This window comes from Salvia splendens, chromosome 18 (assembly GCF_004379255.2).
Source record: "Salvia splendens isolate huo1 chromosome 18, SspV2, whole genome shotgun sequence".
Taxonomy (NCBI): domain Eukaryota; kingdom Viridiplantae; phylum Streptophyta; class Magnoliopsida; order Lamiales; family Lamiaceae; genus Salvia; species Salvia splendens.
Window position 1 is genome coordinate 25,416,294 of NC_056049.1, and position 25,192 is coordinate 25,441,485.

Genomic DNA, 25,192 nt, shown 5'->3' on the forward strand with positions numbered 1-25,192 from the left:
CACCTAAATTGCAACCCAAAGCGCCTACTAAAGAAAGAAGGCTGGGGTTCTGTCTGAGGCTCAAGCACTGCGGCAAACAACACACTATACATATCGATCATATTCTTGAAACTGCCTTGGGTAGTAGCGTTCGCTATCCCCTGGGCATTCCAGATCATGAAATGGCTAGACATTGGAAACTCAGCGAGTTCCCGAGGCCGATAGCCTCGCCCTCTTCGGTGTACCCTCTGCTGGAGGGGAAGGAGGTCCTATGTACTGAATCACCGGATCTGAGAGTTCAAGCCTCGTCTTCGGTACCTCACAAATCATATGATCCTGGTGGTCATCGCTGTCTACCTCAACCTCAGCATCATCAGAGGGAAAATCCTCCAAGGCTCCGAACATGTTGTTGTCATGCAACACCATCGCTAGGGGGCCGAACCCGAGCCCAAGTCGAAGTGTAGGAGAGAGCGATCTAGAACCCCGCTCACTCTCTGACGAGGACTCATCCGCCTCAATGCCATGCTCTCCCTCGCCGTCTGACACTGTCCTCGCTGCGATAGAGGCTGCCCGTCTCTCTGCCCGGCGTTTCTCTCGCCACCTCTGTCGACAAGCAACATTCTTCGCGTTCATCTTCTTCTTAGGGGCGACGAAACCGTCGTCCTCAGCAACCTGTGCACCCTCTGCGGCTGCGGAAGAAGACCCAGGGTGTGAGACAGAGGTGGGGGCCATCTCTCTGACCGCCAACTCCTGCCTGCGTCTCACTTGACACGCAGGCTGGCTAACCTCTGGGGGAGGCCTCTCTGTAGCCTTTCCCGCGCTAGGCTGCTGCCGCTGGACCTGTGTAGGATTACCAGCCGTGGAGGTCGCCGCAAGGGGCTGCTCTGCACGTCGCAACTCGCTCTCTCTGTTGGGAGTCGGTCTGTTCTGTGCGGACGGCCCGTACGTGTAATCCCTCTTAGGAGGCATGGGGCGCTTCCCAGAAGCGTAGCAAGTCATCGCCGAGTGGCCTACGTGCTTGCACTCGGAACAATATAGGGGAATCTTATCCCATTTTACCTTCAAAGTCACGTGTTTCCCTGCAATGTTAATATCTATCTCCTCTGGAATAGGCCTCGACAAATCAACCTCAACACAAATACGTGCAAAGGACACGCGTGATCTAGAAATAGTGGCACGATCCACTTGTACTGGCTTACCTAGCATCTCACCAATGGCAATTAAGGAGGACTCCTCAAATAAGTGCACAGGTAACGCAAGAATGTTACACCAAATTGCCACAATAGGTATCTCAAAAAAAGGATCAAAATCAGGGGTCCATTTAAAAACACGCATTGGGTGATGTTCAACATACCACACAGGAGAATTATTCGGACCATTTAACAATTTCACATAGTCACGCATATCAGACAATTGCATAAAAATATGTTTTGCATTCAAAAAATTCCAAGACATTGCACCCACAAATTTGATATTACCTAAGGCCTTTTGAATTTGGTGGGCAGGGGGGATGGAGTGTGAAAATTTGCCGACGATGGCAGGTCCTAAACGGCCTGCAAGAATAGAAGTTTCATTAGCCGAAAAAAATAAGCACGGTTTACCCTCGACAATGCGGACCTCGCCACGCTTATCGGCTCTTTCACGATCAAGCAATATGGGACCCTCCGCCGGCTGCCCCGACCGAAGAACATCAGCCATGGAGCGGCCAAAATGGATGTTAGGCTGTCCTCCATTGGAGTTTTCGTGCTGATCATGATGGTGAGAATTAGAAGCACCCTCTCGGTTCATTTCCTTTTCCATAGATTCTGGCCCGGTTTTAGTGACATTTGTTGGGTTCGTTGGGGCTGTTTTGGTGGGTTGTCCAGCATGAGGAGCTGGGACTGAGATGGCTGCTGGACTGGTTTGTACAGCAGAGGCTCCGGCAGCCTTTTTCTGACCATTTCCGGCTGACTGCAAGGGAGGAAATTCTGCCATTTCTTCATCTACTAGAGGAGCAGTTTCAATGCGTTGGGGCAATTTTTGTTGGGCAATCTGCTGCCTGGTTCGAACTCCAGAGAACAAGGACGCTGCTATTTCATTATTTTTGAGAATGGACTTGGGTTGGAATTTTTTCTTCTTTTGGGCTGATTTGGCAGGAAGTTTAAAAAGGGAACGTGGTTGGGATTTATTTTTGGTTTGGGCTGCGGTTTTTTTGACGTTGGCAGGTGGGTCGGGCAATTTAGGATGAGACTGTATTTTATTTTGGTTATCGGGTCTGGACTGATGTGTATTGGGTTTAATAGGCTGGTGGGGATTTTCGGGAGGCATGGAATTTTTTAAGAGAGGCGTTGGGCTGGGGGAAACGACTTGTCCAGATAGAACACTTACCTGCTGGGGGATGGGATTATTTAGGCCCATCGAAGGAGGCCCAATTACAGCAGCTTCTCCAACTTGCTGCACCACCAGAGATCGATTCTCCACCATGTCCAAATGAGTGTTTTCCTCCGCATGAAACAAATTACTGACGTCCTTAAAGTTTGCAAGATTCTCCTCTTCAAATTCACGAATATCTCCCAAAATTAATTCAGGATCCGCGCCTCCACGACTTTGCATAATTCTTCCCCTATTTTCCGCATGCAATCTTTCCAAATCCAGCCTTTTTCCTTCGGTTTGAATTTGAATATGGGGCGTTTTGAAACTGCCCAGATTTCCAAGAATCTCGCTATTCTCCTCAACGCTCCCATCTTCCAAAAAATCGGCCAGATACATGTTGGATATGGCCTTAGCTTTGTGAGTGGCCAAGGAAACCCTAGATGGCGCCGTCGTAGACTGTTCAACGATGAACGAAGACTCCGTCGCCGGAGTTGCGAACTGACTGGACATGGACAGAATGTCATCCCGATGACCACCAAAATGCCCATTCTTCTCATCTGCTCGACGTTGCTCCTCCATCTCCTTCTCAAATTCCTCCGCGACATCCACCGAGCCGTCGGAGGGACAATCTGGAAACTCACCAACGTCCTCTTCCTTCCCTGATTCCTCCATCTTTTCCAAAGAATTCCTCCATTCCTCCTCCGAGATTGAGCGACCACCTCTCTTATCCCAGTCTGCTTGCGTTCCAGGGATCGGCGGCGGCGGATCCGCCATGGCCGGAAATGCTGAAGCTTTCCGACGACCACAAAAACTCGCAAAACTTGGGTAGAAAGGTTCAGCGCAACCCACCCACACCAGAACAGGACTCGACGCGACGAACTGGCGGCAAAATCCGCCGGAAAAGAGAAAGAAGACGACGACCAAAAAAAGTGACGACGGCAAAAAATGAAAACTGCCGATTTCCGGCAAAAAACTCGACGCAAAGACAAAAACTAAACGGTAGAAACACTACTAAGACGATTACGAACAGAAAGGACGGAAAAAAACTAACAAAACATGGCTAAAAGTGACGAAATCTGATTTGGGGACCTCCAAAAGCTAGAGAGCATTGTGTGTTTTTAGTGTGTGTGATTTGCGTGCAAAGTGACGAATGGTTTAGGGTTTAGGGTTCCCTTTTTTTTTTTTTTTTTTTAAAATTAACTTCATATATTTATATCATATATATGAAGGAGGAAATTACAAATCAACTCCTATAACAAGGAGGAAATACAAATTGCGCCTCCCAGGGTTCGAACTCGAGACCTCTAGGATGGACGCGGTATCCAGCGCCCTTTACCGCTAGGCCAAGGGGCTTGGATGGTTTAGGGTTTAGGGTTTAGGGTTTTTTTTTTTCCTCAAACACCATCACGGCGGGGGGTTAAGGCGGACCCCCAACCTGTATATATCAAAAATCACCAAAAGAACATACATCAGACGAGCCCAAAAGTGACTCGGTCCGCACGAGAGATACAAAACACAAGAGCTAACAAAGCTACTATGGTATCCCCACAGACCGGGTACTAACCATCTAACTAAAGAGAAAATAAACATAACAAAGCAATACATCAAAAAAAAAGAACAAGGAGGATGGCCAAAAGCGGGCCAAATCCAAAGGAAATCAAAAAACCATAAATCAAAATCACGAACCAAGTGAAGTAGTCATCCATCTCGATATCTGAATCTGAAGTTTGGATAGCCCAACTGGTCCATCCTGACGAGCGACTTCAAATACCGAGGCACTGAATCCGCATCAAAGAAGGTAATGGCAGGGGTCTGGACCCCCCTACCTGCCAGAAAGTCAGCTGGCTGGTTGCCCTCTCGATAGATGTGAGAGAACATGAACTGTATCTGTGCGAGCAAAGTACGAATGCGAGCCATGTGATGTCTCACATCCGCTGCTCCTCCGCGTCCTGAAGTGAACACTGCGACCACTGCTGCCGCATCCATCTCGACCCAGACATGCGAGGAGAACTGCATAGCCAGTGGCAGCCCGTGAAGAAGAGCTAAAAGCTCCGCCTCGAAGGCCGACCCAGCTACGAGAGGCGTACAAAAGGCCCCCAAGAGAGAACCGTCTGAGCCACGAACCACTCCCCCACCGCCTGCCTGTCCCGTCGAGCTAGTAAAGGCCCCGTCGGTGTTCAGCTTCACCCAAGGATCGTCGGGTGGATGCCAAAGCACTTGCAGGGACCTCAGAACTCGCCGGCGAGGAGGAATCGAAGGCATGAAGTCAACAGCCGGAGAGCAACCACGCCAATGAGTGGGGACGAGCACGCCTGCCGCCACCAAGATCCGCAGGTGCCGAACAACCTGCCAAATAACATGCGAAGAACGAAAAGAAATGCCGCGATGCTTGCAGCTATTCCTCTCCGTCCAGATAAACCAGTAGACCAAACATGGAATGGTGAAGCTGATGTGCAAGGCGGTTGCCCTGTGAGAGGACCTCCACCAAAAACCTAATCTAAGTGCAATGTCAGTGCACGTGTGAATGTGTGTGCTGATGTAAGTGAATGTGTGTGCTGATGTGTGTGAATGTGTGTGCTGAATGTGTGTGCTGATGTAAGGGAACCAGCACACTTGGAGAAAGAAATTTATGGGGAAAATTCAAAGGAGCAGCCGTCTCTGTCGGCTGAAAGTTTGGGTAACAAATCAAAAATTCATTTTGGGAAGTCTATGGTTAATGTTTTAAAGGAAGGGCAGCCGGCAGAAGGCCCTATATTTTTGGATCGAGAAAAGGCGGATAAACGAGGCGAAGTCCGCATTATCGAAGGTAAACCTTGTTTATTTTTTTCTGCTAATGAGACTTCTCTTCTTGCAGGCCGTTTAGGTCCCGCCATCGTCGGCAAATTTTCTCACTCCATCCCCCCTGCCCACCAAATCCAGAAGGCTCTAGGTAATTTAAAACTTGTTGGTTCTATGTCATGGAATTTCTTAAATGCTAAACATATTTTCATTCAATTGTTTGATATGCGCGACTATGTGAAATTGCTTAATGGTCCTAATAACTCACCTGTTTGGTATGTCGATCACCACCCGATGCGTGTGTTTAAATGGACTCCTGACTTTGATCCTTTCTTTGAAATTCCCATAGTGGCTATTTGGTGTAACATACTTGCTTTGCCTGTTCATCTTTTTGAAGAGTCGTCTCTTATAGCGATTGGTGAGCTGCTAGGCAAACCTGTTCAAGTAGATAGGGCCACTATCACTAGATCTCGTGTTTCATTTGCCCGCATTTGTGTCGAAGTTGATTTGTCACGCCCCATCCCTGAGGAGATCGATGTGAATATTGCGGGGAAACATGTCACGTTGAAGGTCAAATGGGACAAGATCCCATTATATTGCTCTGAATGCAAACACGTAGGACATTCGGCGGCGACATGCTATGCTTCTGGGAAGCGGCCTATGCCTCCCAAGAGGGACTACTCCCAAAGGCCGAACCCACAGAACCGGCCTCCTCCCAACAGAGAGGGAGAGTCGCATCTGGCAGGCCCTAGTAGTCAGCCTCAGGCCCCGAGGTACCAGCCTTTCCCTAGCCAGCCTACAGCAAGGCCACCCCCAAGGTTGGACAGCCACAGCGTCAGGAGAGACGCAACCAGGGTGTGGTGATCAGAGAGCCGACCCCTGGCTCCATCTTACACCCTGAGCCTTCAGCAGCCGCAGAGGGTGCACAGGCTGCATGGGACGATTGCTTCGTCGTGCCTACGAAGAAGAATAAGAACAAGTACGCAGCCAAACACGAGAGGGAGCGAAAGAAGCGCCAAGAGAAGAGGCAGGAGAAGGCCACCTCGGCGAGGACAGTGTCAGACGGAGAGGGACAGCAGGGTATGGAGGGGGATGATTCCTCGTCAGGGAGGAGAGCGGGCCTCTAGGTCCAGATCGCCTTCAATTACACGCGGTTTCGGATACGGCCCTCTGGCGATGGTCTTACACGGTGATAACATGTTCGGGGCTTTGGAGGATTTTCCCTCGGATGAGGCCGAGGTTGACATGGACAGCGATACCCACCAGGATCATATGATAGTGGTGGTACCGAACACGAGGCTGGAATCCGACGATCCGGTGCTGCAGTACATTGGATACACTTCCCCTCCCGCAGAGGGTTCATCGAAGAAGCCGAGGCTTTCAGCCTCGGGAGCCTACTGAGTTCCCCATGTCTTCTCACTTCATGATCTGGAATGCCCAGGGGATAGCGAACGCTACTACCCAAGGCACTTTCAAGAATATGATAGATATGTACAGTGTTTTGTTTGCCGCGGTGCTTGAGCCCCAGACGGATCCCCAGCCTTCTTTCTTTAGTAGGCGATTTGGGTTGCAGTTTAGGTGTTCGAACACAAACGGCAAGATTTGGATCTTCTCTCACAGGGACTGGCAGGTCGAGGTCATTGACGACTCTGAGCAGGTCCTTCACGTCCGAGTTTCTGCTGCGATATTCCCTTTTTCAATCTATCTCTCTGTAGTGTATGCTAAGTGCTCGAGGGAGGGGAGATACGATCTGTGGAATAAGCTCAAGGACATCTCTCTAGCCACTGACGGGGCCCCCTGGCTTGTTGGTGGTGACTTCAACATCTTCTTGTTGGAGGAAGAGAGACAGGGCAGCACGACAGACAGGCACGGAGAAATGATGGACTTCGCCGACGCCGTAGCCGACTGCCAGCTACTAGACCCAGGCTTTGATGGCCCACCGTTCACATGGACGAGGAGTGGGCTCTGGGAGAGATTGGACAGAGTTCTTCTTGGGGAGCACTGGACGACCGCCTTTGCGGCTACTAGGGTGACTCATTTGCCTAGGATCTCCTCAGATCATGCCCCTTTGCTTGTGCGGTGCCAGCTCACGGCTCAGATTCCGAAGCCTTCGTTTAGGTTTCAGAACATGTGGGTTAGGCATCACACTTTCAGGGATGAGATTGCCAGAGTGTGGACGGCGGAGACGGGCTTCTTCGGCATGCTTAATCTTCAGTTCAAACTCAGCAGAGTTAAGGGTTTTCTCAAGGGATGGAACAGGGAGGTCTTTGGGAACATCTTTGAAAAGCTGAGGGAGGCAGAGGAGGCAGTTGCCGCTGCGCAGGTGGCTTACGACGGGGACCCCACGGGTGCCCACAGGAGTGAGCTTAGTCGTTGCACCGCTCTCTACGTACTCCGCACTAGGATGGAGGAGGATTTCTGGAAGCAGAAAGCTGCCATTCGGTGGGGCGGCAGAAGGCGAAAGGAACTCCAAATTCTTCCACGGGTGGGTGCGACAGAAGCGGGTGTGAAGTCCCGGATTCACGCCATTCAGGGTAGGAGGACAGACTCTCACGTCGGAGGAGGACATCAGACAGTCGGCGGTTGACTACTTCCAGCGGCTTCTCACGTCAGACGTTGAGCACTTGGAGCAGCCGGACCTTGATCTCTTGCGCGGTCTCCCAGGACTCCGTGGACCGCGAGGGCCTCTGTGCAGTTCCCGACTACGATGAGGTGAGGGCGGCGGTCTTGGCATCAGTGGGGACAGCGCCTCGGGACCGGATGGCTTCTCGTCTCTTTTCTTCCAGCACTGTTGGGACATCGTAGGAGCAGAGGTGGTGGCAGCAGTGGCGGACTTCTTCTTAGGAGCTCCCATGCCCCGCAGCTCTCACGGCCACGACCATCATTCTCTTGCCGAAGAAGGCAAGCCCGGCGACCTGGGCAGAGTACAGGCCGATCAGCCTTTGCAACGTGACCAACAAGATCATCTCCAAGATCTTGACATCGCGTTTGGCGCCGCTGCTTCCTCAGGTTGTGGCGCCGAACCAGAGCGGTTTTGTAAAGGGTCGCTTGCTTAGTGATAATGTGCTCTTGGCTCAGGAATTGATTCACGATATCGGCAGGTCGCTCATTCAGAAGGCAAAGTCGCCTAATCTGGCCCTCAAGCTAGATATGGCTAAGGCCTATGATCGAGTGCTGTGGCCTTTCCTCCTCCTGGTGCTTGAGAGGATGGGATTCCCGCCGGGGTGGGTGAGTATGGTCGATCGATGCATCTCTTCTTGCTGGTTCTCAGTGCTCGTGAACGGGGCTCCTCCGGCAGGTTTCTTTCAGTCTACGAGGGGACTTCGCCAGGGAGATCCGTTATCGCCGTCGCTGTTCGTGCTTGCTGCAGATTATCTTTCGAGGAGCTTGAACAGGCTGGTTGACACACATCCCGATATGGAGTATAGATGTGCAAGGCGCGCGCCGGCCATATCCCATTTGTCTTATGCCGATGACGTTATCATTTTTGTCAGGGCGCACAGACAGTCGTGGAGAGGCTGGTTCATTGTCTCGAGCACTATTCTGCCGTGTCGGGTCAGATGGTGAACAGGGGAAAGAGTTCATTTCAACCTCTTTGAGAAGTTCGACGCTTGGGCGGCTGATGGTGGCAGAGGCGAGTGGATTCCAGCAGGGATTCCTCCCTTTCACTTACCTTGGTGTCCCTATCTATAAGGGGGGGCTGAAGGCCGGCTACCTTTTAGATATCCGACAGAAGATGGTGGACCGGATTCACAGCTGGTCTCACAGACATCTTTCTCTTGGAGGGCGCCTCGCTCTGATCAAGAGCACCCTTGTCACCATCCCTCTTCACATCTTCCAGGTCCTGAAGCCGTATCAGTACTGGATGAGAGAGTTGGAGCAGATCTTGGCCCGATTCTTTTGGGGCACGGTTGGGGAGCAGAGGAGATTCACTGGGTTAGCTGGAAGAAGAAGATTTGCCTGCCGTTGGATGAGGGAGGCCTCGGCATCCGTCGTTTCCGCGAGGTCGTCAAAGCTTTCAGCATCAAGCTCTGGTGGAGATTTCTCGCGCAGGATTCACTTTGGGCGCAGTTCACCATGCGCAAGTATTGTTTCCATGCTGGTCGCGCTTTCATTTCTCCTTACTCTGTGCATGATAGTCCTATCTGGCATCGTCTCACGGACATTAGGGGTCAGGTTCATGGTCTCATTAGGTGGTCCCTAGGCGAAGGGCGGATTAGTTTCTGGATGACGTGTGGGTCGGGGATCCCCCCTTAGGACCTATTGTCCGCCCGGGACTGATCTTCCTGCAGCTGAGGTTTCTAGGTTCTGGCATGATCATACTTGGCATGTTGAAAAACTGCATGATTATCTGGCTTTGTATGGTGTGCCTTTGCATGTGTTGGATCTTATCAGGGCTGTCCCGATTGAGGTGGGCAGGTGGGATGTGATGCGATGGAGCCTCACTGGCGATGGCGAGTTCTCGACGGCCTCAGCTTGGGAGCTCATCCGGATACGGTCCCCTAGACATTTCGGACTTCGCATGGTTTGGAATGCTGGGCTGACCCCTACCATCTCTGTCTTCATCTGGCGCCTCCTCCTCCAGAGGCTCCCTGTTGAGTGTTATGTTCAGGCCCGGGGTATCTCTCTTGCATCCAAGTGTCTTTGTTGTGTCTCTCTTTTTCTCAGTCGAGTCGTTTCACAGCATTTGTTTGTGTCGAGTCCTCTGGCGAGATCGTTTGGGATTACTTTGATGGCTGGTTCCCTTACATCAGCACACACATTCACACGTGCACTGACATTGCACATAGATTAGGTTTTTGGTGGAGGTCCTCTCACAGGGCCACCGCCTTGCACATCAGCTTCACCATTCCATGTTTGGTCTACTGGTTTATCTGGACGGAGAGGAGAATAGCTGCAAGCATCGCGGCATTTCTTTTCGTTCTTCGCATGTTATTTGGCAGGTTGTTCGGCACCTGCGGATCTTGGTGGCGGCAGGCGTGCTCGTCCCCACTCATTGGCGTGGTTGCTCTCCGGCTGTTGACTTCATGCCTTCGATTCCTCCTCGCCGGCGAGTTCTGAGGTCCCTGCAAGTGCTTTGGCATCCACCCGACGATCCTTGGGTGAAGCTGAACACCGACGGGGCCTTTACTAGCTCGACGGGACAGGCAGGCGGTGGGGGAGTGGTTCGTGGCTCAGACGGTTCTCTCTTGGGGGCCTTTTGTACGCCTCTCGTCCCTTCGCCTAGGGACCACCTAATGAGACCATGAACCTGACCCCTAATGTCCGTGAGACGATGCCAGATAGGACTATCATGCACAGAGTAAGAGAAATGAAAGCGCGACCAGCATGGAAACAATACTTGCGCATGGTGAACTGCGCCCAAAGTGAATCCTGCGCGAGAAATCTCCACCAGAGCTTGATGCTGAAAGCTTTGACGACCTCGCGGAAACGACGGATGCCGAGGCCTCCCTCATCCAACGGCAGGCAAATCTTCTTCTTCCAGCTAACCCAGTGAATCTTCCTCTGCTCCCAACCGTGCCCCAAAGAATCGGGCCAAGATCTGCTCCAACTCTCTCATCCAGTACTGATACGGATTCAGGACCTGGAAGATGTGAAGAGGGATGGTGACAAGGGTGCTCTTGATCAGAGCGAGGCGCCCTCCAGAGAAAGATGTCTGTGAGACCAGCTGTGAATCCGGTCCACCATCTTCTGTCGGATATCTAAAAGGTAGCCGGCCTTCAGCCCCCCCTTATAGATAGGGACACCAAGGTAAGTGAAAGGGAGGAATCCCTGCTGGAATCCACTCGCTCTGCCCACCTCAGCCGCCCAAGCGTCGAACTTCTCAAAGAGGTTGAAATGACTCTTTCCCCTGTTCACCATCTGACCCGACACGGCAGAATAGTGCTCGAGACAATGAACCAGCCTCTCCACGGACTGTCTGTGCGCCCTGACAAAATGATAACGTCATCGGCATAAGACAAATGGGATGGCCGGCGCGCGCGCCTTGCACATCTATACTCCATATCGGGATGTGTGTTAACCAGCCTGTTCAAGCTCCTCGAAAGATAATCTGCAGCAAGCACGAACAGCGACGGCGATAACGGATCTCCCTGGCGAAGTCCCCTCGTAGACTGAAAGAACCCTGCCGGAGCCCCGTTCACGAGCACTGAGAACCAGCAAGAAGAGATGCATCGATCGACCATACTCACCCACCCCCGGCGGGAATCCCATCCTCTCAAGCACCAGGAGGAGGAAAGGCCACTGCACTCGATCATAGGCCTTAGCCATATCTAGCTTGAGGGCCAGATTAGGCGACTTTGCCTTCTGAATGAGCGACCTGCCGATATCGTGAATCAATTCCTGAGCCAAGAGCACATTATCACTAAGCAAGCGACCCTTTACAAAACCGCTCTGGTTCGGCGCCACAACCTGAGGAAGCAGCGGCGCCAAACGCGATGTCAAGATCTTGGAGATGATCTTGTTGTCACGTTGCAAAGGCTGATCGGCCTGTACTCTGCCCAGGTCGCCGGCTTGCCTTCTTCGGCAAGAGAATGATGGTCGTGGCCGTGAAGCTGCGGGGCATGGGAGCTCCTGAGAAGAAGTCCGCCACTGCTGCCACCACCTCTGCTCCTACGATGTCCCAACAGTGCTGGAAGAAAAGAGACGAGAAGCCATCCGGTCCCGAGGCGCTGTCCCCACTGATGCCAAGACCGCCGCCCTCACCTCATCGTAGTCGGAACTGCACAGAGGCCCTCGCGGTCCACGGAGTCTGGAGACCGCGCAAGAGATCAAGGTCCGGCTGCTCCAAGTGCTCAACGTCTGACGTGAGAAGCCGCTGGAAGTAGTCAACCGCCGACTGTCTGATGTCCTCCTCCCCGTGAGAGTCTGTCCTCCTACCTGAATGGCGTGAATCCGGGACTTCACCCCTTCTGTCGCACCCACCCGTGGAAGAATTTGGAGTTCCTTTCGCCTTCTGCCGCCCACCCGAATGGCAGCCTTCTGCTTCCAGAAATCCTCCTCCATCCTAGTGCGGAGTACGTAGAGAGCGGTGCAACGGCTAAGCTCACTCCTGTGGGCACCCGTGGGGTCCCCGTCGTAAGCCACCTGCGCAGCGGCAACTGCCTCCTCTGCCTCCCTCAGCTTTTCAAAGATGTTCCCAAAACCTCCCTGTTCCATCCCTTGAGAAAACCCTTAACTCTGCTGAGTTTGAACTGAAGATTAAGCATGCCGAAGAAGCCCGTCTCCGCCGTCCAGCAGGAGACAGACTCTCACGTCAGAGGAGGACATCAGACAGTCGGCGGTTGGCTTCTTCCAGCCGCTGCTCACGACAGACGTTGAGCACTTGGAGCACCCGGACCTTGATCTCTTGCGCAGTCTCCCAGAGTCTGTGAACCGCGAGGGCCTCTGTGGAGACAGCGGTCTTTTGGCATCAGTGGAGACAGCGCCTCAGGACCAGATGGTTTCTCGTCCCTGTTCTTCCAGCACTGTTGGGACATCGTTGGAGCAAAGGTGGTGGCAGCAGTGGAGGACTTCTTCTTAGGAGCTCCTATGCCCCGCAGCTTCACAGCATCCACGACCATCATTCTCTTGCCGAAGAAGGCAAGCCTGGCGACCTGGGCGGAGTACATGCCGATTAGCCTTTGCAATCGAACTTTCTACACTTTTGATTTGGGCTATCCGAACTTCAGATTCAGATATCGAGATGGATGATGCTTCCTACACTTTGTTCTGGTTTTTGATTTGTATGTTTTGTACTTCCTTTGGGCTTTGGCCAGCTCTTGGTCATCACCCATGTCGTTTTGTTTGTTTTTTGTTCTCTTGCTAGACGGATAGTACCCGTTTTGTGGGGATATCCAAGTAGTTTAGTTAGAGTTGTTGATATGCATTACTTTGTGGACCAAGTCACTTTGGGCTTGGCCAATGTATGACACTTTGTTGATTTTTGATATAGACAGTTGGGGGTCCGCCTAACCCCCCACCGTGAAGGTGTTTGAAAAAAAAACTCTAAACCCTAAACCCTGTTTTGGTTTTGATATGAACATGTTGGAGGTCCGCCTAACCCCCACCACGACGGTGTTTGAGGATAAAAAAAGGGTTTAAGGTTTTTTTAAGGGTTTAGGGTTTAGGGTTTAGGGTTTAGGGTTTAGGGTTCAGGTTTAGGGTTTTTTTTTTTTTTTTTTTTTTTTTTTTTTTTTTTAGGAGGATCGACGATGGTTCCCCATCTACCCCTCCGATGTGACTCGGACCCCCGACCTAACAGTTGAGGTGAAGCGTCTTACTCTACCCCGTAGGTGCGCTTCGTTGTCTTTCTGGCCCACAGGCCCCAAGGAGAAATTATCCCAAATCTGCACTTCCTAGGATTCGAACCTGCGACCTCCTAGGAAGTGAAAGCTCCTTGATATCAACTCCCAAGCCACTAGAGCAGCTTGGTTGGATGGGTTCAGGTTTTTTTTTTTTTTTTTTTTTTTTTTTTTTTTTTTTTTTTTTCCTCCAACAAACACCATCACGGCGGGGGGTTAAGGCGGACCCCAACCTGTATATATCAAAAATCACAAAAGAACATACATCAGACGAGCCCAAAAGTGACTCGGTCCGCACGAGAGATACAAACACAAGAGCTAACAAAGCTACTATGGTATCCCCCAGACCGGTACTAACCATCTAACTAAAGAGAGAATAAACATAACAAAGCTATACATCATAAAAGGACAAGGATGATGGCCAAAAGCGGGCCAAATCCAAAGGAAATCAAAAAACCATAATCAAAACCACGAACCAAGTGAAGTAGTCATCCATCTCGATATCTGAATCTGAAGTTCGGATAGCCCAACTGGTCCCATCCTGACGAGCGACTTCAAATACCGAGGCGCTGAATCCGCATCGAAGAAGGTGATGGCAGGGGTCTGGACCCCCCCCCACCTGCCAAAAAGTCGCTGGTCCGGATTTGCCCTCTCGAAAGATGTGAGAGAACATGAACTGTATCTGTGCGAGCAAAGTACGAATGCGAGCCATGTGATGTCTCACATCCGCTGCTCCTCTCCTTCTGCGTCCTGAAGTGAAACACCGCGACACTGCTGCCGCTCCATCTCGACCCAGACATGCGAGGAGAACTGCATAGCCAGTGTCAGCCCGTGAAGAAGAGCTAATAGCTCCGCCTCGAAGGCCGACCCAGCTGCGAGAGGCGTACAAAAGGCCCCCAGGAGAGAACCGTCTGAGCCCCGAACCACTCCCCCACCGCCTGCCTGTCCCGTCGAGCTAGTAAAGGCCCCGTCGGTGTTCAAGCTTCACCCAGGATCGTCGGGTGGATGCCAAAGCACTTGCAGGGACCTCAAGAACTCGCCGGCGAGGAGGAGCCAAAGGCATGAAGTCAACGGCCGGGGTGCAACACCGCGCCAATGAAGGGGGGACTAGCAACACCCGCCGCCACCAAGATCCGCAGGTGCCGAACAACCTGCCAAATAACATGTGAAGAACGAAAAGAAATGCCGCGATGCTTGCAGCTATTCCTCTCCGTCCAGATAAAACCAGTATACCAAACAGGGAATGATGAAACTAATGTGCAAGGCGGTGGCCCTGTGAGAGGACCTCCACCAAAAACCTAATCTAAGTGCAATGTCAGTGCACGTGTGAATGTGTGTGCTGATGTAAGGGAACCAGCCATCAAAGTAATCCCAAACCGATCTCGCCAGAGGACTCGACACAAACAAATGCTGAAACGACTCGACTGAAATAGAAGAGACACAACAGAGACACTTGGATGCAAGAGAGATACCACGGGCCTGAACATAACACTCAACAGGGAGCCTCTGGAGGAGGAGGCGCCAGATGAAGACAGAGATGGTAGGGGTCAGCCCAGCATTCCAAACCATGCGAAGTCCGAAATGTCTAGGGGACCGTGTCCGGATGAGGATGAGCTCCCAAGCTGAGGCCGTCGAGAACTCGCCATCGCCAGTGAGGCTCCATCGCATCACATCCCGCCTGCCCACCTCAATCGGAACAGCCCTGATAAGATCCAACACATGCAAAGGCACACCATACAAAGCCAGATAATCATGCAGTTTTTCAACATGCCAAGTATGATCATGCCAAAATCTAGAGACCTCAGCGGCAGGAAGATCAGTCCCGGGCGGACAATAGGTCCTAAGGGGGAGATCCCCGACCCACACGTCGTCCCAGAAACTAATCCGCCCTTCGCCTAGGGACCACCTAATGAGACCATGAACCTGACCCCTAATGTCCGTGAGACGATGCCAAATAGGACTATCATGCACAGAGTAAGGAGAAATGAAAGCACGACCAGCATGGAAACAATACTTGCGCATGGTGAACTGCGCCCAAAGTGAATCCTGCGCGAGAAATCTCCACCAGAGCTTGATGCTGAAAGCTTTGACGACCTCGCGGAAACGACGGATGCCGAGGCCTCCCTCATCCAACGGCAGACAAATCTTCTTCTTCCAGCTAACCCAGTGAATCTTCCTCTGCTCCCCAACCGTGCCCCAAAAGAACCGGGCCAAGATCTGCTCCAACTCCTTCATCCAATACTGATACGGCTTCAGGACCTGGAAGATGTGAAGAGGGATGGTTACAAGGGTGCTCTTGATCAGAGCGAGGCGCCCTCCAAGAGAAAGATGTCTGTGAGACCAGCTGTGAATCCGGTCCACCATCTTCTGTCGGATATCTAAAAGGTAGCCGGCCTTCAGCCCCCCCTTATAGATAGGGACAACCGAGGTAGGTGAAAGGGAGGAATCCCTGCTGGAATCCACTCGCCTCTGCCACCTCAGCCGCCCAAGCGTCGAACTTCTCAAAGAGGTAGAAATGACTCTTTCCCCTGTTCACCATCTGACCCGACACGGCAGAATAGTGCTCGAGACAATGAACCAGCCTCTCCACGGACTGTCTGTGCGCCCTGACAAAGATGATAACGTCATCGGCATAAGACAAATGGGATATGGCCGGCGCGCGCCTAGCACATCTATACTCCATATCGGGATGTGTGTCCACAAGCCTGTTCAAGCTCCTCGAAAGATAATCTGCAGCAAGCACGAACAGCGACGGCGATAACGGATCTCCCTGGCGAAGTCCCCTCGTAGACTGAAAGAAACCTGCCGGAGCCCCGTTCACGAGCACTGAGAACCAGCAAGAAGAGATGCATCGATCCACCATACTCACCCACCCCGGCGGGAATCCCATCCTCTCAAGCACCAGGAGGAGGAAAGGCCACTGCACTCGATCATAGGCCTTAGCCATATCTAGCTTGAGGGCCAGATTAGGCGACTTTGCCTTCTGAATGAGCGACCTGCCGATATCGTGAATCAATTCCTGAGCCAAGAGCACATTATCACTAAGCAAGCGACCCTTTACAAAACCGCTCTGGTTCGGCGCCACAACCTGAGGAAGCAGCGGCGCCAAACGCGATGTCAAGATCTTGGAGATGATCTTGTTGGTCACGTTGCAAAGGCTGATCGGCCTGTACTCTGCCCAGGTCGCCGGGCTTGCCTTCTTCGGCAAGAGAATGATGGTCGTGGCCGTGAAGCTGCGGGGCATGGGAGCTCCTGAGAAGAAGTCCGCCACCGCTGCCACCACCTCTGCTCCTACGATGTCCCAACAGTGCTGGAAGAAAAGAGACGAGAAGCCATCCGGTCCCGAGGCGCTGTCCCCACTGATGCCAAAGACTGCCGCCCTCACCTCATCATAGTCAGGAACTGCACAGAGGCCCTCGCGGTGGATGGAGTCTGGGAGACCGCGCAAGAGATCAAGGTCCGGCTGCTCCAAGTGCTCAACGTCTGACGTGAGAAGCCGCTGGAAGTAGTCAACCGCCGACTGTCTGATGTCCTCCTCCGACGTGAGTGTCTGTCCTCCTGCCTGAATGGCGTGAATCCGGGACTTCACCCGCTTCTGTCGCACCCACCCATGGAAGAATTTGGAGTTCCTTTCGCCTTCTGCCGCCCACCGAATGGCAGCCTTCTGCTTCCAGAAATCCTCCTCCATCCTAGTACGGAGTACGTAGAGGGCGGTGCAACGGCTAAGCTCACTCCTGTGGGCTCCTGTCGGGTCCCCGTCGTAAGCCGCCTGCGCAGCAGCAACCGCCTCCTCTGCCTCCCTCAGCTTTTCAAAGATGTTCCCAAAGATCTCCCTGTTCCAACCCTTGAGAAAACCCTTAACTCTGCTGAGTTTGAACTGAAGATTAAGCATGCCGAAGAAGCCCGTCTCCGCCGTCCACACTCTGCCAATCTCATCCCTGAAAGTGTGATGCCTAACCCACATGTTCTGAAACCTAAACGAAGGCCTCGGAATCTTAGCCGTGAGCTGGCACCGCACAAGCAAAGGGGCATGATCTGAAGAGATCCTAGGCAAATGAGTCACCCTGGTAGCCGCAAAGGCGGTCGTCCAGTGCTCCCCGAGAAGAACTCTGTCCAATCTCTCCTAGAGCCCACTCCTCGTCCATGTGAACGGTGGGCCATCAAAGCCTGGGTCCAGAAGCTGGCAGTCTGCTACGGCGTCGGCGAAGTCCATCATCTCTCCGTGCCTGTCTGTCGTGCTGCCCTGTCTCTCTTCCTCCAACAAGAAGATGTTGAAGTCACCACCAACAAGCCAGGGGGCCCCGTCAGTAGCTAGAGAGATGTCCCTGAGCTTATTCCACAGATCGTATCTCCCCTCCCTCGAGCACTTAGCGTACACTACGGAGAGATAGATTGAAAAAGGGAATATCGCAGCAGAAACTCGGACGTGAAGGACCTGCTCAGAGTCATCAATGACCTCGACCTGCCAGTCCCTGTGAGAGAAGATCCAAATCTTACCGTTTGTGTTCGAACACCTAAACTGTAACCCAAATCGCCTACTAAAGAAAGAAGGCCGGGAATCCGTCTGGGGCTCAAGCACCGCGGCAAACAAAACACTATACATATCGATCATATTTTTGAAAGTGCCCTGGGTAGTAGCGTTCGCTATCCCCTGGGCATTCCAGATCATGAAGTGGGAAGACATGGGAAACTCAGTAGGCTCCCGAGGCCGAAAGCCTCGCCTTCTTCGCTGAACCCTCTGCGGGAGGGGAAGTGGGTCCAATGTACTGCAGCACCGGATCGTCAGATTCAAGCCTCGTGTTCGGTACCTCACAAATCATATGATCCTGGTGGTCATCGCTGTCCCCCTCAACCTCGGCCTCATCCGAGGGAAAATCCTCCAAAGCCCCGAACATGTTATCACCGTGTAAAACCATCGCCAGAGGTCCGTATCCGAAACCCGCGTGTAATAGAAGGCGATCTGGACCTAGAGGCCCGCTCTCTCCCTGACGAGGAGTCATCTCCCTCAAATGCCTTATGTCCCTCCCCATCTGACACTGCCCTCTCCGAGGTGGCTTTCGCCTGCATCTTCTCTTGGCGTCTCCTTCGCTCCCTCTCGCGCTTTGCTGCGTTCTTAGCCATGTTCTTCGTCTTAGGCACGACGAAGCCATCTTCCCGTGCAGCCTGAGAACTCTCTGCGGCTGTTGAAGACGGCCCGGGGTGTAAGACGGGGCCAGGGGCCGGCTCTCTGATCACCACGCCCTGGTTGCGCCTCTCTTGACGCCGTGGCTGTCCAACCTCAGGGGGAGGCCTCTCTGTAGGCTGGTACCTCGGGCCCTGAGGCTGTCTACTAGTGCCTGCCTGATGCGATTCTCCCTTTCTGTTGGGAGGAGGTCGGTTCTCTGGGGTCGGCCTTTGGGAGTAGTCCCTTTTGGGAGGCATAGGCCGCCTCCCAGATGCATAGCATGTCGACGCCGAGTGACCAACGTGCTTGCATTCGGAGCAATATAGAGGGATCTTGTCCCATTTCACCTTCAACGTGACATGTTTCCCCGCAATGTTGACATCTATCTCCTCGGGGATGGGACGTGACAAATCGACCTCGACACAAATGCGTGCAAAAGAAACACGAGATCTAGTGATTGTGGCTCTGTCTACTTGCACGGGTTTACCGAGCATCTCACCAATAGCAATTAGAGACGATTCTTCAAATAGATGCACAGGCAACGCAAGTATATTACACCAAATAGCAACAATGGGGATTTCGAAGAAAGGGTCAAAGTCAGGGGTCCATTTAAACACACGCATCGGATGGTGTTCGACATACCACACAGGAGAGTTATTCGGTCCACTAAGCAACTTAACATAATCACGCATATCAGACAATTGAATGAAAATATGCTTCGCATTTAGGAAATTCCAAGACATAGCACCAACAAGTTTTAAATTACCTAATGCTTTCTGAATTTGGTGGGCAGGGGGGATGGAGTGTGAGAATTTGCCGACGATGGCAGGTCCAATACGGCCTGCAAGAAGAGAAGTCTCATTAGCCGAAAAAAATAAACATGGTTTACCTTCAACAATGCGGACTTCGCCTCTTTTATCCGCCTTCTCGCGATCAAGTAAAAAAGGCCCCTCGGCTGGCTGCCCCTTCTGCAAGACATCCGCCATCGAACGTCCGAAAAAAATATGTGGTTGCTCTTTGTTTTGTTCGGCCGAATTCTGGGGCTGATCATTCGAAGAATTAATTGCAACTATCTTCTCCACAATTCTGTCACTATTCATCATATCTGCCCATTTTTTAGGAGGATCATGCACCATATCCTCTGAATTTGCAGCATTAGGCGTAGAAGGTTGGGCTGATGAGTTTGGTAAAAGTGGGAACTCAATCTCATTCACGGTTTGCAAGCTCGGTGGCGTCGAAAATGACGCAGCAGGCTGCTGGGGCCTTTTTCGTGGGTGGCTGCCGCCAGCCAAAGGTGCAGCGGCGACCTGTTTTGCGGTCAGAACTGAGGCAGGCTGCTGGGGGGTTTTAAGGGGGTGGCTGCCGGCGACAAAAATTGCTTCGGCGATTTGTTTTCCGGCGAGGGCAGAGGCAGGCTGGGAGCTTTTGTTTTTGGGTTGGGCTGCTGCTTTGAATTTGGAGAGGGGGGCTGATTTAATTTTAAAGTGGGCTGGAGGTTTGGGTAAGGGGAATTTGGATTTTGGCGTAAGTTTTTTTGGATGCTGGGTGGGGATTTGGGCTGGGGATTGAGGAATTAAAACTAGATTGGTACTGGGCTGCTGCAAAAAAGCTTGATTTGGAAGTTGGATTAAGGTTTGGGTTGATGACAGTGAAGAGGCATTGGGCTGGGGGAAGTTTGGAAGGGAGATGGGCTGGGGGATATTTGGGGAGAGATTGGGCTGTGGATTTAATGGAGGAGATGAAGGAAAAGAAGAATGATCCAGCAAGAGGGGTACCTGGGCCGAGGGAGGTAAAATTGACAAAATCGGCGGCCCGTAAGCGGGGCCCGAATTCGCCTGCTGAAGGACGAGGGTTCGAGTCTCCTTGAGATCAAGAAGGAGGCTTTCTTCTGTCAAGGCAGCTGGTAGGAGATCCATGGATCGAATCTCAGCAGGGGCGAGGTGACGAAAATCTTCTCCATTCACACATGCAGACCCAGTTGGCAGCAGCTGCTCCTTCTCCAAAAAACAATTCACGCTCCCTTGATTCTCGGAATTAACTAAAGGTGGGGAAGTCAGCTTTGCATTTAATGTATGCCCACTCCCCATGCAAGCATGCATGCTATTATCATTAGCCATTTCTGGGTATGGGAGACGTCGCATCATCGGTTCATGGAGGAGGCAGCTACGGCTCGGACGTGATTGCACAGCCGTTTTTTGAGAAGTGTATGGCTAATGATAATAGCATGCATGCTTGCATGGGGAGTGGGCATACATTAAATGCAAAGCTGACTTCCCCACCTTTAGTTAATTCCGAGAATCAAGGGAGCGTGAATTGTTTTTTGGAGAAGGAGCAGCTGCTGCCAACTGGGTCTGCATGTGTGAATGGAGAAGATTTTCGTCACCTCGCCCCTGCTGAGATTCGATCCATGGATCTCCTACCAGCTGCCTTGACAGAAGAAAGCCTCCTTCTTGATCTCAAGGAGACTCGAACCCTCGTCCTTCAGCAGGCGAATTCGGGCCCCGCTTACGGGCCGCCGATTTTGTCAATTTTACCTCCCTCGGCCCAGGTACCCCTCTTGCTGGATCATTCTTCTTTTCCTTCATCTCCTCCATTAAATCCACAGCCCAATCTCTCCCCAAATATCCCCCAGCCCATCTCCCTTCCAAACTTCCCCCAGCCCAATGCCTCTTCACTGTCATCAACCCAAACCTTAATCCAACTTCCAAATCAAGCTTTTTTGCAGCAGCCCAGTACCAATCTAGTTTTAATTCCTCAATCCCCAGCCCAAATCCCCACCCAGCATCCAAAAAAACTTACGCCAAAATCCAAATTCCCCTTACCCAAACCTCCAGCCCACTTTAAAATTAAATCAGCCCCCCTCTCCAAATTCAAAGCAGCAGCCCAACCCAAAAACAAAAGCTCCCAGCCTGCCTCTGCCCTCGCCGGAAAACAAATCGCCGAAGCAATTTTTGTCGCCGGCAGCCACCCCCTTAAAACCCCCCAGCAGCCTGCCTCAGTTCTGACCGCAAAACAGGTCGCCGCTGCACCTTTGGCTGGCGGCAGCCACCCACGAAAAAGGCCCCAGCAGCCTGCTGCGTCATTTTCGACGCCACCGAGCTTGCAAACCGTGAATGAGATTGAGTTCCCACTTTTACCAAACTCATCAGCCCAACCTTCTACGCCTAATGCTGCAAATTCAGAGGATATGGTGCATGATCCTCCTAAAAAATGGGCAGATATGATGAATAGTGACAGAATTGTGGAGAAGATAGTTGCAATTAATTCTTCGAATGATCAGCCCCAGAATTCGGCCGAACAAAACAAAGAGCAACCACATATTTTTTTCGGACGTTCGATGGCGGATGTCTTGCAGAAGGGGCAGCCAGCCGAGGGGCCTTTTTTACTTGATCGCGAGAAGGCGGATAAAAGAGGCGAAGTCCGCATTGTTGAAGGTAAACCATGTTTATTTTTTTCGGCTAATGAGACTTCTCTTCTTGCAGGCCGTATTGGACCTGCCATCGTCGGCAAATTCTCACACTCCATCCCCCCTGCCCACCAAATTCAGAAAGCATTAGGTAATTTAAAACTTGTTGGTGCTATGTCTTGGAATTTCCTAAATGCGAAGCATATTTTCATTCAATTGTCTGATATGCGTGATTATGTTAAGTTGCTTAGTGGACCGAATAACTCTCCTGTGTGGTATGTCGAACACCATCCGATGCGTGTGTTTAAATGGACCCCTGACTTTGACCCTTTCTTCGAAATCCCCATTGTTGCTATTTGGTGTAATATACTTGCGTTGCCTGTGCATCTATTTGAAGAATCGTCTCTAATTGCTATTGGTGAGATGCTCGGTAAACCCGTGCAAGTAGACAGAGCCACAATCACTAGATCTCGTGTTTCTTTTGCACGCATTTGTGTCGAGGTCGATTTGTCACGTCCCATCCCCGAGGAGATAGATGTCAACATTGCGGGGAAACATGTCACGTTGAAGGTGAAATGGGACAAGATCCCTCTATATTGCTCCGAATGCAAGCACGTTGGTCACTCGGCGTCGACATGCTATGCATCTGGGAGGCGGCCTATGCCTCCCAAAAGGGACTACTCCCAAAGGCCGACCCCAGAGAACCGACCTCCTCCCAACAGAAAGGGAGAATCGCATCAGGCAGGCACTAGTAGACAGCCTCAGGGCCCGAGGTACCAGCCTACAGAGAGGCCTCCCCCTGAGGTTGGACAGCCACGGCGTCAAGAGAGGCGCAACCAGGGCGTGGTGATCAGAGAGCCGGCCCCTGGCCCCGTCTTACACCCCGGGCCGTCTTCAACAGCCGCAGAGAGTTCTCAGGCTGCACGGGAAGATGGCTTCGTCGTGCCTAAGACGAAGAACATGGCTAAGAACGCAGCAAAGCGCGAGAGGGAGCGAAGGAGACGCCAAGAGAAGATGCAGGCGAAAGCCACCTCGGAGAGGGCAGTGTCAGATGGGGAGGGACATAAGGCATTTGAGGGAGATGACTCCTCGTCAGGGAGAGAGCGGGCCTCTAGGTCCAGATCGCCTTCTATTACACGCGGTTTCGGATACGGACCTCTGGCGATGGTTTTACACGGTGATAACATGTTCGGGGCTTTGGAGGATTTTCCCTCGGATGAGGCCGAGGTTGAGGGGGACAGCGATGACCACCAGGATCATATGATTTGTGAGGTACCGAACACGAGGCTTGAATCTGACGATCCGGTGCTGCAGTACATTGGACCCACTTCCCCTCCCGCAGAGGGTTCAGCGAAGAAGGCGAGGCTTTCGGCCTCGGGAGCCTACTGAGTTTCCCATGTCTTCCCACTTCATGATCTGGAATGCCCAGGGGATAGCGAACGCTACTACCCAGGGCACTTTCAAAAATATGATCGATATGTATAGTGTTTTGTTTGCCGCGGTGCTTGAGCCCCAGACGGATTCCCGGCCTTCTTTCTTTAGTAGGCGATTTGGGTTACAGTTTAGGTGTTCGAACACAAACGGTAAGATTTGGATCTTCTCTCACAGGGACTGGCAGGTCGAGGTCATTGATGACTCTGAGCAGGTCCTTCACGTCCGAGTTTCTGCTGCGATATTCCCTTTTTCAATCTATCTCTCCGTAGTGTACGCTAAGTGCTCGAGGGAGGGGAGATACGATCTGTGGAATAAGCTCAGGGACATCTCTCTAGCTACTGACGGGGCCCCCTGGCTTGTTGGTGGTGACTTCAACATCTTCTTGTTGGAGGAAGAGAGACAGGGCAGCACGACAGACAGGCACGGAGAGATGATGGACTTCGCCGACGCCGTAGCAGACTGCCAGCTTCTGGACCCAGGCTTTGATGGCCCACCGTTCACATGGACGAGGAGTGGGCTCTGGGAGAGATTGGACAGAGTTCTTCTCGGGGAGCACTGGACGACCGCCTTTGCGGCTACCAGGGTGACTCATTTGCCTAGGATCTCTTCAGATCATGCCCCTTTGCTTGTGCGGTGCCAGCTCACGGCTAAGATTCCGAGGCCTTCGTTTAGGTTTCAGAACATGTGGGTTAGGCATCACACTTTCAGGGATGAGATTGGCAGAGTGTGGACGGCGGAGACGGGCTTCTTCGGCATGCTTAATCTTCAGTTCAAACTCAGCAGAGTTAAGGGTTTTCTCAAGGGTTGGAACAGGGAGATCTTTGGGAACATCTTTGAAAAGCTGAGGGAGGCAGAGGAGGCGGTTGCTGCTGCGCAGGCGGCTTACGACGGGGACCCGACAGGAGCCCACAGGAGTGAGCTTAGCCGTTGCACCGCCCTCTACGTACTCCGCACTAGGATGGAGGAGGATTTCTGGAAGCAGAAGGCTGCCATTCGGTGGGCGGCAGAAGGCGAAAGGAACTCCAAATTCTTCCATGGGTGGGTGCGACAGAAGCGGGTGAAGTCCCGGATTCACGCCATTCAGGCAGGAGGACAGACACTCACGTCGGAGGAGGACATCAGACAGTCGGCGGTTGACTACTTCCAGCGGCTTCTCACGTCAGACGTTGAGCACTTGGAGCAGCCGGACCTTGATCTCTTGCGCGGTCTCCCAGACTCCATCCACCGCGAGGGCCTCTGTGCAGTTCCTGACTATGATGAGGTGAGGGCGGCAGTCTTTGGCATCAGTGGGGACAGCGCCTCGGGACCGGATGGCTTCTCGTCTCTTTTCTTCCAGCACTGTTGGGACATCGTAGGAGCAGAGGTGGTGGCAGCGGTGGCGGACTTCTTCTCAGGAGCTCCCATGCCCCGCAGCTTCACGGCCACGACCATCATTCTCTTGCCGAAGAAGGCAAGCCCGGCGACCTGGGCAGAGTACAGGCCGATCAGCCTTTGCAACGTGACCAACAAGATCATCTCCAAGATCTTGACATCGCGTTTGGCGCCGCTGCTTCCTCAGGTTGTGGCGCCGAACCAGAGCGGTTTTGTAAAGGGTCGCTTGCTTAGTGATAATGTGCTCTTGGCTCAGGAATTGATTCACGATATCGGCAGGTCGCTCATTCAGAAGGCAAAGTCGCCTAATCTGGCCCTCAAGCTAGATATGGCTAAGGCCTATGATCGAGTGCAGTGGCCTTTCCTCCTCCTGGTGCTTGAGAGGATGGGATTCCCGCCGGGGTGGGTGAGTATGGTGGATCGATG

At 52.3% G+C, this 25,192-nt stretch overlaps 2 protein-coding genes across 2 annotated transcripts; both read left to right on the forward strand.

Moving 5' to 3' along the window:
- Positions 1 to 6,517: 6,517 nt before the first annotated feature.
- Positions 6,518 to 12,429, forward strand: LOC121777001. The gene is made up of 2 exons (XM_042174133.1): positions 6,518 to 7,239; positions 12,309 to 12,429. Exons 1-2 carry the CDS (start codon positions 6,518 to 6,520, stop codon positions 12,427 to 12,429), a joined length of 843 nt encoding a protein of 280 aa, XP_042030067.1.
- An 11,009-nt stretch (positions 12,430 to 23,438) lies between these two features.
- Positions 23,439 to 24,338, forward strand: LOC121777002 (the record flags this gene model as incomplete). Its single annotated transcript, XM_042174134.1, has 2 exons — positions 23,439 to 24,079; positions 24,179 to 24,338. Coding segments are annotated over exons 1-2 (801 nt in total), but the record flags the coding sequence as incomplete, so codon positions are not given.
- Between the last annotated feature and the right edge of the window lie 854 nt (positions 24,339 to 25,192).

Coding starts and splice junctions, on each gene's coding strand:
- LOC121777001 (XM_042174133.1), top strand. CDS start 6,518: ATGTCTTCTCACTTCATGATCTGGAATGCCCAGGGGATAGCGAACGCT. Junction 7,240..12,308: donor TCGTTTAGGTTTCAGAACAT/GTGGGTTAGGCA, acceptor TTTGAACTGAAG/ATTAAGCATGCCGAAGAAGC.